Here is a 16,252-nt window from a genome sequence, read left to right on the forward strand (position 1 = left end):
CCCAGTCTCGTAGTTATATCCTTCAGGACCCGACCAGCTCAATCAGTAATGCTACTACCAAGCCGCTCTTGGTGGTGGACATTGAAATCCTCCACCCAGAGTAAATTTTGCACCCTTGCCACCCTCAGTGCTTCTTCTGAGTGTTGTTCAACATGGAGGAGTGTTGATTCATCAGCCAAAGGAGGACAGTATGTAGTAACCAGTGGAGGTTTCTTTGCCCATGTTTAATCTAAATCCATGTTTAATCTTTACCCATGTTTAATCCCATCTTCACATTGAGGCTTTATGGGATCCAGAGTCAATGTCAAAGACTCCCAAGGCAACTCCCTCCTGACTGTATACCACTGTGCCACCACCTCTGCTGGGTCTGTCTTGCCGGTGGACAGGAAATATCCAGAGATGGTAATGTTGGTGTCTGGGGTGTTATCTGTATGATATGATTCCATAAGAATGGCAATGTCTTGACTAAGCTGTGAGACAGCTCTCACAATTTCGACACTTACCACCAGATGTTGATAAGAAGGACTTTGTATGGTCGACAGGGGTGTTTGTGTTCTTGCCATTGTCTTTTTCACTTCCACGGTGATGCCAGGTGGTCTGTCCAGTTTCATTTCTTTGTTGTGTCTTTCTAGCAATTGATCCAACTGATAGGCCATTTCAGAGAGCAGCTGAGAATCAACCACATTGCTGTGGCTCTGGAGTCACATGTACACCAGATCAGGTAAGGATGGCAGATTTCTTTCCCTAAAGGACATTAGTGAACCAGACGGGTTTTACCGACAATTGTCAATGGCATCATGGTTGCCAGTCAACTCTTAATTCCAGATTACTTTCATTATTATTGAATTCAAATTCCACCATCTGCCATGGCAAGATTTGAACCCACGTCCCCAGAACGTTATCCTGAGCTTTTGGATTAATAGTTGAGCGATAATAGCACTAGGTCACTTCCACGTCTGCAAAAGGAATCAAGTGGTGATCAATGAAATGATCCATGAAAATATTGGTCAATCAAAATGACCAGGTTAATTAAATGACCAGGGTGGGTCAGACAAAGAACTTGCTTCAAAATGTAGGAAGATCCCTATTAATACATCTATGGGATGAACCTTTACTTATTTCCTGTATTAGGTAATAGACTCCTGCCTGAAAGGGGACTGAAATCACTTTCATTTCTTCCTCCAGATTTGACTGCCTTACATTGCAGGAGAGAAGTGAAGTTGAAGAAAATTACCAGAGTTAAGGCAACATAGAATGTGTCCAAGTTAGATTTAATTCTGGCCCTTGGCGTGTTATGAAAGGGAGTGGTAAGAATCACAGGGAGTGGAAAGGTAATTGGTCATGATGATAAGACAGTGGTTAATCAAGATGGTAATCAAAAAGAATTAAGGTTAATTCTTCAGGGTTAATAAAGACTGATTATAAACTCTTAAAATCTGAGCAACTGATGGAAAGCAATGGAATGCCCCACATACCCATGTGTTTTGCAGTCTTGAGGAACAGTGTACAATAAATCAGAGGTTGGATAGTGGTAGCTTGAGTGATCATTTCGCAGACAAAAAGGCTTTCACATCGAAAGGCCAATTTCCTCAAGTAATATTCATCCCAGAAGGATAAATGAATGAAGGGATACAACCATTTTAAGAAACGCGGGAACTAATAACAGGTTTAAATATTGGTTAAATCTTCAAAATAATGCAACAGTGAGGGCCATGGACTGGCAGAATGGAACAAAAACGTGTGTCTGAGAGTCTCTCTGGTGTTATAGGCTGTAGTTTAAATAAAGAACATAGCAAATGAGAGCTAAAGAGCAGTCCTCAGAACTGTAATGTTTTGGTGGTTGCTAATAAACTGGAAGACAAACTAATTGTTTCTGCAAATGCAAAGTGCTTTCCAGTTGTGTTTCATCGATCTCACTGTTGGGAACCTGTTGTATAGTATATATTAATGATTTGAACTTGAATGTGGGAGGCATGATTGGAAAAATTGAAGATAACACAACATTTGGACAGGTGGTGAATACTGAAAAGGATGGCTGACAAATGCAGAATCATATCGATGGTTTAGTTGAGTGGGTGGAAAAGTGGCAAAGGATTAAGTCCAAAGACAGGTGAACTTATGCATTTGGGGAAGCAATAAAAGCAAGGGAATACACAATAAATGGGAATATATAAAAAGGGATAGAGGTTGTGAGAAACCTTGGATTGTATGTTCACTAGTCTCTAAAGTTGGTACAACAGGGAGACAAGGTGAAAAAGAAAACATGGGATCCTTTCCTTCATTGGATGAGGTATTGAACACAAAAGCAGGGACGTGATGCTGGAACTATGTAAGACATTGGTTAGGGCACAGCTAGAGTTCTGGTCACATTACAGGTGTTATGGACCAGGCCAAACCCCCTCAAAATGTTTTAAGGAGGTAGACCAGACCTTAATTTTTTTAGGCAAATATAAAGTGGATATTCCAGGAGTGATGCAGCTGGACAAACCACTCAGCTTTAAACAAAACAGAATATATTTAAACATTATGGATGAAACACAAACAAAAGGCAACAGAGTTTATTTGATAACCCAACTGACTCTATCGCAAGTTAACAAAGGAGCTGGTCCAACCCCAGCAAAATCCCATAAACACACCCCTTAGCAAAAAGCAAATTCAAACTCAGATTCTTACAGGCAGGAGAGATTTCAGAGAGAAATCAGGCAAGAAACATCTGTTGAAGCACAGAAACTCTATAGCTGCTTCTCTGTTACCAGCAGTTTTCTGACTCCCTGCTAAAACTAAATAAACTAGAAAAAAGGTGAACTGGAGACTCCCCTGCCATTATTGAAAGAGCCATTTCCAGGCATATTGGCACCTCTGCCTTTACAATCCCTCTTGAAAAAAAGGACAACATAACCTTGTTCAAGGAGCAGCATCACCACACAGGAAGGTTTTAATTGTTCCAGAAGAGAGTTCTTGTGGCACAATAGTAGTCTTCCTACCTTTGGGCCTGGAGTCCCATGTTCAATGTCCACTTAGAATCATAAAGTCCCTACAGTGCAGAAAGATTCCATTCCATCTATCGAGTCTGTACTGACCTATGTTGCCTAAATAATTATTCAGTAATTTACGATCGAAAGTCAGACTTTGGAAATTTTTAAGTATTAATTTAGGTAGTCAGCAGAATAGAACTGCATTAACTTTGAATCAACATGCCAATTTAGGGAGTATTGTTCCTATGTTGGATAATTATGCTAGGTCATCCCAGAAAGATTATGTCATGTCTAAAGAAGAAACAGAATAGTTTCATAGCTGGATCAGTCATTTATTTGCTCAAACAAGGCTAAATATTAGTTTTGATGTTTTGGAGACAAGTACTATGATGCAACATGCCAGAATGGAGGATGTTCGAAGGTCACATCATCATTATTGATCATTAGTTTCTTCTTTTGCATCTGTATCTTGCTCCTATACCAATATCAGACTGAGTCGTAGCTCTTGGTCTATCTTAAACATTGGTGACAACAGTCCTAAAGTTGAAGGTTTTCATCTTGTACTCAAACAAAAAGCCTTGAATTTTTGTCTCATTTAGCTTAGTTCTTGAATATCTGAAAGAAGAAAGGCACAAGGGTGTGTAGAGGTGACTGAGATGTCAAAAAGGGGAAGTAAGCTGTGAGGAGGAGGAGAAGATATGAGCATACGGTCATCTTCAATGCTTTTAGCACAATTGATGGACAATGATTTAGTTATGGCTGCTTCAATAATGGCAAACACAGCCTTTAAAACATGCAAATATGCCTACGTGCCACTATTCAGGTGCTGCTGTCTGTGGCTATGTGCCTGTGAGAGAGAAGGAAGTGCCCTTAGATGAGTATTGTCTTGGTGATATGTCTGTCATAGTAAAAAGTCAGCAATGCATACAAGTTGTCGAAATGTGACTGTGAAACTTACAGCATTGCTAGGTCAGAGACAGTGAGGTGGAGCTGCAATTATGAGCCATAAGTCATGACTGCAAGTGAAGTGTTGTGATGCACTGAACATACGTGAAGCCAGTGGTTCAAATGTAAAGTGTATGACATTTGAACATGCATTGCTCACCTTGACCAGAGATTACTGAAGTACATCAAGTCCTTGGTGTTGCACTATAGCAGTTATCTTCTTCTACTGCTTTTGCTGTGCCTACCCAGAGAGCCTCCTGGTGCCCTGTGGATATAGAACCTTTCTCATCCAGTCTACCTCCTGCTCCAGGATCTCTAATACATTGTTGAAAAACATTGGAGTCAGTTCTGTCATTGTGCCACTCTTATTTCTTTCTTAGCAGAAACTCTACCATATTGACTCTCAGCACTACCTCCAACCAAAATGCATCTTTCCTTTAAGAATGCAGTCTGGCTTGAATTCACAATAGCTTCTTATAATTTTGCACATCTTTATCAGGTTTGTAGTCACTCAACAAGAAAGCTTATTACTTCCTGCACACTGCAATCATACCATCTGCATCAAATGTAGTGGTCATGGGTTAATCACATTTGTGATCCCTGTTCTCATTTTCAGACATTAGCAATGTTTTTCAGCCTTTCATATACACTTATTGACAGGTGTCAGATGTTCAGAAAGTCAGATTTGTAATCCAACAATAGTCAGACATATGATAAAGTATTTTGTGTCATTGTGATACTTATTCAAGGCTATCTACCTTCAGGTCAAATGCCACAATCAGTTTTGCTATTCATTCATAATCAAGTTGTCTGTAATCCAATTGCATTTAGTACAGCAGTAGAGAGACACAGATGACAAGTAAGAGTTCTACATTTTGAGATAGTTTGTCATTTTGCCATAGAAATGGCATGTGGTATGGCTTTGACAGAAGTTAAAAGGAAAGGTAATTAATATCAGAAAAGCTTTGATATTGGTTTGCAAGTTTTATGTTAAATCATTTGTAAGCCAAGGTTCATCTCTGTCTGATTGTATTGGGAGATCTCGCATTTGGTTGTAAGCATAGCGGCAAGAGAAGACCAAGATGCAGTCAGTGGGGTTTTTGACTATAACTGCAAAGGCAAATTTTCATTGGGTTCAAAAGAACAAATAAGGACAGTTAACAATTCTTCTGTTCAAGTCAAGCAAGACAAACAACGGATTACAATGTGTAATATGTTCTTTATGTGCATATTATTGTGCAAACACACTTTGAATTTAATCATGAATGTTACCCAGTTATGCCTTCTTATGCATTCATAAACTAAAATAGCTCAAAGATTTATTTTTGCTTAATTTTATTGGGTGTTTTCCTGGTTTGCTTTGGAAAAAATTGCAAAGACTCAAGTGAAAGACACAAATCGCGAGTTTATCACATGTCAGGGCAAGGATCCGTCTTATAGGAGCGAGTGATGCAACTGAACCAGAGGAAGCTATCTACAACACAACTAAATTTAGAAGAGAAGGCAAGATTTCCTCCATTTTTATTCATAATTTCCTGATTTCCAAAAGACAGATACCAGCTGTGATCAAAAGATCCATTGCTATGCCAAAGTCATGGAACTCCCATCCTAACAGTCCTGTAAGTATAGAAATAACACATGGATTACAGCAGTTCAAGGCAGTAGCTCATAACCACCTTCTCAAGTCTAACATTGTGCAGATTAGGTGGATTGGCCATGCTAAATTGCCAGTAGTGTCCAGAGACAAGCAGATTGGTGAATTAGTCATGGAAATGCAGGGTTAAAGGGGTGTTGATCTGGGTGGGGTGTTCTTCGGGGGGGGCGGTCAATGTGGACTCAGTGGGCTGAATGGCCTGCTTCCACACTGTAGGGATTCTATGACTCAATGAATTTGGGATGGGCAGTAAATGTTGGCCTTGACAGAAACACTTCCAACCCATTAATGAATAATTTCACAAAGAAAGCAGCAATGTGTGAACATCCAGTTCCAAGCAATTGAAAGAAAAACTAAGTAAAAATGTAAGAATGAAAGAATAGAAATGTCACACTGCAAACTTATCCCCACCTCAGTACATAACCTGTGGTGGAAGCATACTGAAGAGTAGCTACACACAGAACTATGTTCTTGACATGCCGTACAATGTAGGTTGGTGAACCAAAATGAAGTCTGCTGATACAGACAGCCAGTCCACAATTTTAATTTAGATACTAAGACATTGAGGTAATCTTGAATTTTGCTTGTACTTACTACCACTTCATTGTAATATCAATCTAGTGTCTAGATGCTTTTGTATATTTCTTCTTCAAATTAAAATTTAAGACATCATTTTACCCCTTGCTGAGACTGTACCAGTTGATTACTTAAATAATATAAAATTAACTTTTTCTAACTGCTAAAGAGTATTGATTTTCAAGGGTTCACGGTCAACAATGAAGTGTAAAACACTTAAGGATGCCATTTGTAGTTATCAATCATAATATTTCACAGATATTACATTCAGGGCAGCCTGTCAAAACCACCATGGCAACCAAGGTATAGGAGAATAGACATGTTACATTCTATAAACACAAACGAACAGGTTAAAGAATAATCACTTACTGCTTTATAAGTTCGTTTCTGACCAGCATGTTTTCGGGATTTTTCTCCATTTACTCCCATCTCAACGTGCATGGAATAAATAATATCAAAAAAATCTTCAACCACTGCAACCCGCTTTAAAGACTGCTTCTCTGTAGCACTGACTCCATCCTGTGAACCCACGAAAGAAGTGTTGTTCAAGATTTGTATCACAGATGAATACGAGACTGAACAGCACAAAGTATAATCCATTAAAAAATTAGATCAAACAATTTTAATTAAATATTAACATCCAACAGAAGTCAGATTATCGGCAACTTAAAACAAGTGCAAAAATTAATTTGAATTAATTTTAAATGCCATTTTTCTTTAACACAACTTGATATCTCAATATACTCATCCACATTAGAAAATGAAAAACTGGCATATTCTGTCCAAGAACAGCTCTTTGCCAGAAGAGAATTATAATTACAGTGTCACTAGCTACTCCAGCAGATGAAGTAAAGCAGGGAATCCACCCAATGTCCTAATTAACATTAATAAATCCTATTGAAAAACAAGTCTTGTTCACCTCATCTGTTGGTTGTGGGCCTTGCTAAAATCTGGTTAGTACTTACAAGGAATAATAATTCAAAAATAATTCATTGCTGTAAAGAGCTAATATTTAATGAAGTTACATAAATGTAATTCCCCTTTCTATTCAACAATCTCAGCTCTTCCCCTTCAAACATTAAGGCAGAATACAAAAAAAGGCTTCTTTAGTAGAGGAATTGGAAGTAACGCACTCAATGGCAGAGCAGGCTTAGACAGAGAAAGATAGAGAGACACGGAGAGAGAGATAGAAAAGGTGGTTTCTTGTACTTCACCAGCAATTATCAATCAAGGCATAGATTCAAAGAACAGGGAGGTTATGTTGGAGCTGTACAGAACTTCAGTTAGGCCACAGCTGGAGTACTGAGTGTCACCAAACTACAGGAAGGATGTGATTGCATTGGAGGAGGTGCAGAGGAGATTCGCCAGGATGCTGCTTGGGATAGAGCATTTCAGCTTTGAAGAGAGGCTGAATAGGCCTGGCTTGCTCTTTTTGGAGCAGACAAGATTGAGAGTGGATCTGAAACAGGTTTTCATGATTATGAGGGGCATGAACAGAATTGATAGAAACCAGCTGCTCCCCTTAGTTGAAGGCTCAATGCACATTTCTAAAGTGAAAGGAGACTTTTTTTAAACCCAGAGGGTGATGGGGGTCTGGAGTGCATTGCCTGGGAAGGTAGTTGAAGCAGCTAACCTTACATTTAAAAAGTACTTGGATGAACATTTGAAGTGTCATGACATTCAAGGCTATGGGCCTATTGTGGGAAAATGGGACTCGTGTAGCTTCTAGTATATTTTTGGCAGTACAGACTTGATAGGCCAGACTCTGTACTGTACGATTGTGACATTTGCAGATTGCCTGTGCTCTCCTGGTGGAACTGTGGTTGATTCCTGAAAGACGGTTTCCTTGAACTCTCTTTGACTGAGAACTCTTTACCTGGGGATGTACCTGAGCCCTTCTTGAGGAGATCTGTTGGAAAGGATGTATCTTAAACAGATTAGACTTCAGATTTCTGCTATTTTAATTTTGACTAATTGCTGTTCCAGAAAGCAAGTCAATTACACTGGAATTCCCAGTGGAGATCCTTTCAGTCTCCTATTTGTCTCAGAAGTTTTGAACGCTCACACCTTTAGAAGAATTTACTGAACTGTCTAAGGGTTAATTTAATTCTAAAGGTGTCCTTTTGTGTCTGATGCTGCAATAAGACATTCACTTGTCTCTCTTTCTGGCTAGAGTGAATCAACAATTGACAGCCATGTGACTCCCAGGAACCACTGTTTTAGGCTCATGTATCCACTTAAAGAGAGAGAAGTTATTTTTAATTATACATGATACTTACACAACAATTACATATATTTCTATCAGTATCCTTAGATGTGTCTGATAGGAATATAAGCCATTCAGCGCTTTGAGCCGGTTCCACCATTCAATGATATCATGCCTGGTCTATGGCCTAACTCCATACACCTGCCTTTGGTCCATGCCCCTTAATAGCCATACTTAACAAAACTTTTTATCTGTCTCAGATTTAAAATTAATAACTCCTCTAGCATTCAGTGCCATTTGTGGAAAAGAGTTCCAAAACTCTACCCCCCTTCTAATGTAGAAATATTTCCTAACATCTCTACTGAATTGTATGCCCTAATTGTATGACCCATAAATAAAATCTACAAAATCTTGATCATGATAGCATGAAACTACCAATTGTCATTAAAACTCATCTGGTTCATTAACTTCCTTTAGGGAAGGAGATTTGACATTTTTAACCTGGTCTGGTCTACATGTGAACCAAACCCATAGCAATATACTTAAATATTAACTACTTTCTGAAATAGTCCAGCAAGGCACACCAAAGCCATTGACAGTATGGGTGCACTTACACTAATGGAATGCAGCAGTTCAAGAAGGTGGCTCACCCCATTACTGCAAATGATATATCACGTGAAGTGAAAGATTTTTTTTTAAATGTCCTTATGATGTACCAGTTTTAAGTACAAGCAGTTGTAGTCTTTTCTCTTGATTAAGTTTTAACCATCTACTATTCCAGCTATCTCCTCTTTTGCTATGCTTTTGCCACCATTTTCTTACTCAGTAAATACTTGAAGTGCTCATTTAGTATCTTAGTTAATGTCCATTGCCTCCATCTGTAAATCCTCATTTTAATCGCTAAATGGCCCTACTTCTCATTTTTGCTATTAATAGGCTGATAGAACATTCCTTGATTTGCTTTCAATTTGGATGGTGGCAGTTATTGAAAGTCTCCCTTTGTTTCGCTTTTTCACTTCTCCTCTAACTTCTATATTCAGTATGGTTCAGAATTGTATTATCAACATGGCATACATCACACACACCCTTTTCCTGCTTCATTTCAGTCTCCATCTCTTTTGTCATCCAGGGAGATCTGGTCTTGTTTATCCTACTATTCCCCCTCGTGGGAATGTATCTTGTTTGTACCTGAATATTTTGTCCTTATGTTTGCTTATTCTTCTGTTACAGCTCTGCTTGTAGCTTATGATTCCAATTTACCCTGCACAGACCTGTGATGAGCCACTGAAAATGATCCTTCTCCAATTAATCACTTTTATCTGAATTTCACTTTTCCTTTTCCAAAGCTAAAGCAACCTGATGATACAATAGTCACTGACCCCAAAATGCTATCCCAAAGAGTCTTGCTCCACATCACCCACTTCATCTCCAACACCTGTATCCAACAATATTTCCTTTTTGGACTACAAACACACTCTGTAAACTTTTCCTGAACATATTTCTTAAACTGTTCTCCCTCTCTACCCTTTACATTATCTGATGATTAGCATAATGTGTTGCCAACACCTGCCACCTACAATGTGCAGAAGGCAGCCATTGATATTCACATCACTGCAAAATATTCTGGTTATCCTGCTGTCCTTCCCACTTGCTGCTGGCCACTTGTCTGCTCAATGCTGCCCGGCTCACCACTTTGTTTAGGGAATGAGGCAATGACTCTGGCATTGGTTGAAGCGCTGAGAGTCCTTTCTGAGCATGCCTCTGGGCCAATTGTTTTTAATTACAGCAGCAATTCTTAAATGGATGCTACAGTGGTACTGTGCTGGAAGTTGAATGAAACCACAAACAGCCAAGTCCATTCTGCCATGAAAGCAAAATACAGCAGATGCTGGAAATCTGAGTCAATCCCAGAAGTTCTGAAGAACAATTAACTGGACTTGAAACTTTTAACTGTTTCTCTCTCCTCGGATGCTGTCAGACCTGCCAAGTCAATTTTGGCATACGGATTTCATGAATCGATGCACAGGACTTTGACTGCAAAGCTGATTCCACACAGATGCAATCATTCAATTGCCTAATGGCGATGCTGGCAATAAATGCAGCCAATAATTAAAGACCCTCATGACAGGAGGTGAAATTTTGTTTCCCTCTAATTTATTTGCAAACTTGTTTTGACATACTGTATCTTTTCCACTTGTTGGTGGCCTATAGTACACCCAACAATATAAAAACTATTATTCTTATCTTTTGCCAAGTAAATTATAACAACCGCATCATTTAGAATTATTTACCTTCCTTTCAATTGTTGCAAAATAAGCATGCACTGATGCTTACAAGTGTGCATTTAGGTTTTCACATTAGCTTGAAGCTTTTTATTGAAAGAACCCATCCATGCAATTACTAATGAATTTGTTTAATAGGGGTTGGCTCACACGTCCAGTGAACCATCCTTATAAATTCATATGGTCTCCTCTTATAAGGCCTTATACTTCCTCTGGGAATCAGGGTATTGTCCAGCAGAAAGTCATTGGCTTTCAAGATATATTCCAACCTAGGAGTTGAAATCGTAGCGCTAATCGTTTTCCAAATAATTCAGTAATGCACGTTCAAACGAAATTCATTAAAAAGGTAATCCAAGAGGTTATGTGCCAACAAGTTAGAAAAAAAATCGAATAATCTTAATTTTTGTGAGTCATACTGTATAACAAACTAACCAATGACAAGGATGATCGAAGCTAGTTCAGGCTATTGTTTCAAGATCTTTGAACAGCATCGTGTAATGTTAACTTAAACGGTATTGCTAATGTGAATACGTCGGCGTTAGTGCGATGTTTAGGGTGGACGATAACCGAAGACCGTTTCGCTCAATGACCAATGAAACTTAACATGACCGAACCACACATAGTTGAACAATCCTGCTCGGTTTCCAGATGATGTAACACTTACTGGCGTCTAGGTTGAAAACGTTTGGGTAATCTTCTTGAGTTAGGGCGAGAGTTTTTCAGAATTGGGTCATCGTCCTCAGTTCCGAATGAGACTATTTGACCCCCTATATATGCAACTCTAAACAAAAATTAAGATTTTGTAATACCTAGAACTTTTTTTAAAAATCAAAGACTCATCTAATTGCTGTTTATAATGTTTAAAGGATCAACACAATATAGGTTAGTTGAGTCCGTTACTTTGTCAAAGGTGGAAGAACCGCCAGCCGGATCCAAAACTGAATTGGGACTGAAGAAATTTAATGCATGTTGACGGATGTCTCAACTGTTCATCATAAGATTTTAAATTTGGTGGTACCAATTGGAAATTGTTTAGGTGCACTGAGGACATCCATTTCGCGGGATATTCACCTTCTGGTTTCAGAAGTAACAGTTTTAAGATTTGGTGAAGTAATTGAGAGTTGGATTTGCAAACAAATCTGAGCATAAATACCGGAAAATCAATAGTGTAGTTAACGCGTCAGTTTTATTTATTTGGGACATAGTTTTCCACTGCCTTTCCCACCCCATGCTGGAAAAGCGACACTGAATGAAGCACTCAGCAGGGCGAACAAAGCAGGAGTGTATGTTATTATCCCCGAGGGTTCAAAATCTTGGTCATGATAAACAGATGGGAATGTAAGCTCGTTAACCTCGTGCGATTCACACCTGTGGCAATTAGCACTGACTCTGGAAAATATTTAATTTTATTTTTCGGTCACACCAACTTAAAATGATGCTTTGGCATCACCAGCCATTCATTTCAACACAAAATTGCTGCGCATCTACACGATTTCTATTTCATAAGAGCTTTTTACGGCAATTGTGGCCTGCTGACAACAATCCTGTTAGCAATCGCTGGAGTCAGCCTGCCCGCACAGCAATTACACACACTCTGCAATTCTGCTTCAATGTCGCATAAACTGAATCGCCTTTCCAGTTGGTGAGATTGCTGGGTGGGTATATATAATACGGAGCGTTAAAATCTTGAATTGCAGCCAAAAGGTGTCGAATTGCTCCAGGTTCACCATAAAATTATTAGTTTTAGAAGCTACAATCGGCCGTTTGCATAGGAAGAGTAGAACGCCTTTCTCAAAAAGAAACACTAAGTATCAAAAACGAACATCCTTGCCGGTGTAAAATACATATATATTAAATCTGCTTGAACTTTTCTCTTTATTTTGTTTGCCTAGCAGCTGCGGGCCTTGCGTTGCCAAATCGGCTCCTATTGTCCACTGGGGAAACCAAAAAAACAGGTTGATTCTGCGCCGTAGGCCGGAGCCGAGCAGCGAGCAGGTAGTAACCGTCTCCATGGGAACGCGCGAGCAGCCGCGAGGTGAGGAGACACTGGAGCGAGGATCCGGGCGGCCGGGCGCGCCCCACCCCCTCAGCGGCCCGGGAAATGTCTGCGAGGCCGCGCGCGCTCCCACGCATGTTGGTAGTGGGTGGCGGGCGGGGGAAAGAGGAGCTCGCGCTCGGGGGCGCGCGCTCAGGCGGGACCCACAGCCTTTCGCAGCACAGATGCATTTTTACGCCAGATCTGTCGACACCCCGACCGGCCAGGCAACACCAGCAGCTTTCGGAGAGGGAGAGTGAGGGGGAGGGGAAAGAGATGGCACGCCATTCCAGGCCTTGTCATCGAATTTTAAAACCTTAAAACACACAGCAGGACAGCAACATGACTTAGCGTTTGCTTTTTTAAAAAACCTCCCACATTTAAAATGACAAATTGTAGAGACAGCGACTGTAAAACTAATAAAAGAGTCTGTTGAGTAACTTGCTAATGCAATAAATATTCCATAAGGTAAAGTTGGTGACAGACAGGCCTACTAGATAACAATATGGTCGCCAATAACGCACGATGAACACAGTAAAATTGATAACTTGGCTGCCTGATAAAGTCATGGGGTATTCTTAAAAACGTTATCAATAATGTATACTAAAACAATTATATAGTGGTGTCTTCAGAGTTAACATCCATTCTTCCACCCAGAGCTGGACATCTTTAACTTCCTAGCTGAGTAAAATAGTAAATATTTATTTAGAATATTCTTGAACTTTGCATTTTTTTGCTAATAAGGTGGCAGTCGAGTGAAGAGAATTCCCCCCAACCACCCTACGTGTGTATGCATTTTTATACCCAGGTGACTCTCTACTTGCTTGTCCAAGTCTCCACCTTTAAAATGTCTTGCCTCCAGCAGGGACATTCTAGTTGATGATAGAAATTGCTTTCAGCATTTAATATATTTGAGTGAACATCAGCGCCTACCCATATTCTTATCCTGGACGAAATTAAAAAGTATTGAATTTACTTGAGAAACAGGACTTATAATCCGACATAAGCAGGCAGATAGGTGGCTACTCATCAGATTTCTACCAGCATTCATCGACTGCTGGTACCTTCACCCCATCGTGATGAAAGAAATGCCAGGTCGTGAGGTTCTGTTGCCTGGTGACAAAAGTGCATATCCCAGACCATGGGAGGAAATAAATGCAGAAATATCGATAAATTGCAACCTAACTCTCAACGATGCTGCTCGTTGAACAGTAGACATCAAAATGCACGGGTCGATGTAATTCCGGGACACAAATTGGTTGTACTTTTTTTAATGGGAATGAATACAGTTTGCTTTCTGTGGAATGTATAAAATGGATACTGAACGGTGCAAAGCGCCCTCCCATTTTATTTGCAATTGCCTGTCCTGTTGATGGCACTTGTAATTCAGTCTCTTAGCCAGTCGGGTACTGTAGTTAATTAGCCCGCTAGCTGACGATATTTCTGCAGCTCTCATGTCTTTTAAAATACAGTAATCACGATGCCTAATTATCAGACAGCAACCGCGGATTTAGTGACAAGAGCGGATCCAAAGAAGAACTGTCCAAAAAGAAGTCCCCAAAGCCCCAACATAATCCAGGTTGTCAGCAACGTTACGGAAAACAGAGCCCATCATAGACGTCCTCCTTGTAATCACACCCTTTCTGTTTCACCGGGATAATCGCGTGGGTGGATGAGGGGATTTGGATTGTGAACAAAAATGTTTCTGGACAACTACTATCACCATTATTCGTCTGATGCCAGTGGAAACAGTAGACCTGCGAGGGCTGTTTAAAATAAGTGGTTAAAAAGAGCTATTTAAATATTACTTATTAAAATTGCACTATAGTTTAGTAGTTTTCCTTTTAAAAAATTGCAATATCACCATATTATTTTGTTAATAGGAACATAACACTAGATGGATTGGGAAAAACAGGTCTGTTTAGAAAATAATGGGAAAAAACTGGGGGGGGGGGGGGGGGGCGTATACACACCCACACGCGCTGCATTTGGCTTCCTACCAAAAATTCTGTCCCGACACTATGTAATGATATCCGGGATGCATCAAGCACAGTTGCCTCAAATTATGGTCTTAACATTCGACTCTGGGAATTAATGCTACTCTTAAAATATAGATTGTCAAGGTAAGTGGTCGAGATGTTCACTAAGGAAGCAATTGACCCCAAACGTCATTTTCCATGTAATTAAATAGAGAGATCGTTCTAAGCTGAGTGTACAAGCTGGACGTGCCAGCCTAACCAACATGACCGACTGATGTACCATACTAAAGACCCCGCCATCAGGCAGCCAACTGTGGCACCCCTCTGCTTCTTGACGTGTAGACTTTTTTTTGGGGGGGGGGGGGGGGAGGAAGCAAAAGAATAAACATCAACTTTAATACAAGTGAGCACTAACCGTTGTTTTGACTGGCACGTAAAGGACCAGTTTACCACCTCCAGCCTTCAGCTCCTCCGACGATCCCAGCTGGAACCCTTTCGATTTCACCCAGAATTTAAATTTGGCGTTATCAGCAGAGCTGGGTTCTACCCCACTCAGAAACTGGACGATGCGATCGTATTTCTTACGGGTGACCGTCTTGGTTTTGCCCGAGTCCCCGTAGGTCTTCAGACACCAGTCCTGAAACTGACGGTACAGGTCCCGATCGCTGCTGTCCCGTGCGGCCGCTTTGTTCTCCATAATAGCCCAGGAGCCTGGGACTCGAGTGTAGCTAATGTATGGACTTTACACCTGGATAGCCCGACGAAACAACAATGCACCGAAAAGGGTGGTAGCCGGCAAATCCGAATCAGCAGTACCAATACACTAAATCGGTCTTTTTATGTATATAGTGTTTGAAAAAAAAACATACGGTAGAAAAAGACCGAGCAATGCACATAGATTAAAACTGCCGGTTTGTAAAGAGACCAATGCGGCCGGAACCCGCTCTGGTATCGCAGTATTTTTTTGTTCCTGCCCCGTTGGTACCGTTAGCAGCAGTGCCGCCCTTGGCCGAATCTGTACCGCCTGCGGGACTCTGGCCGTGCAGAGTGGAGGCGAGCAGGATCACGCGCGGCTCTCTCTCTCTTCTCCTCTCTCTTTTCTCCCCTCCCTCTCTCCTTCCTTCCTTCCTTCCTCCCTTCTCTCTCTCTCTGTGTCTGTCTGTCTGTCTGTGCTCTCTGCCCCCTCCTCCTCCTCCCTCCAGTCCCCGAGCTGCCGGAGATAGAGCGCGAGCGCCGGGTTTCCCTGCTCCACCAGCTCCTTCCCTTCTGGTTTCGAGCCACGCGATTGGACAGCGGAACAAAAGTTTCTCTGGCGACGGCCAATCAATGATGTCACGTACAGCTGTCCCATTTAGGAATACAGTGCAACGCGCATGCCTCCTGCAACGGGCGAGCAGCGCGCATTCAACAGCTGATACAGGTGAATCCAGCAATCCAACAAAATACGCCAGGGTCCTGCTGGGGCTTACGACGCGAAGGGAAACAAACAAAAGAAAAAAAACAAATCAATGCTTAGATTATGACAAAATAGTTACATAATTATGTCACCCACAAGCATGACAAATAGTGTCAGACAGTCTACACTAAATTAGCCAACACA

General features: G+C 40.7%; 1 protein-coding gene across 4 annotated transcripts in view; it reads right to left on the reverse strand.

Annotated features, from left to right (window-relative positions):
* Positions 1 to 15,774, reverse strand: part of LOC140477127 (nucleolar protein 4-like) — a 343,324-nt gene extending 327,550 nt beyond the window's left edge. For all 4 annotated transcript variants that reach the window (XM_072570460.1, XM_072570458.1, XM_072570459.1 and 1 more), the window contains exons 1-2: positions 15,068 to 15,774; positions 6,520 to 6,669 (exon numbers count right to left, since the gene is read on the reverse strand). In XM_072570460.1, the coding sequence (XP_072426561.1) occupies positions 6,520 to 6,669; positions 15,068 to 15,349 (432 nt within the window). In that variant the 5' untranslated portion in view covers positions 15,350 to 15,774. The remainder of the gene's footprint in view (positions 1 to 6,519; positions 6,670 to 15,067) is intronic.
* Positions 15,775 to 16,252: the final 478 nt, after the last annotated feature.

This window comes from Chiloscyllium punctatum, chromosome 5, assembly GCF_047496795.1.
Source record: "Chiloscyllium punctatum isolate Juve2018m chromosome 5, sChiPun1.3, whole genome shotgun sequence".
Lineage (NCBI taxonomy): Eukaryota > Metazoa > Chordata > Chondrichthyes > Orectolobiformes > Hemiscylliidae > Chiloscyllium > Chiloscyllium punctatum.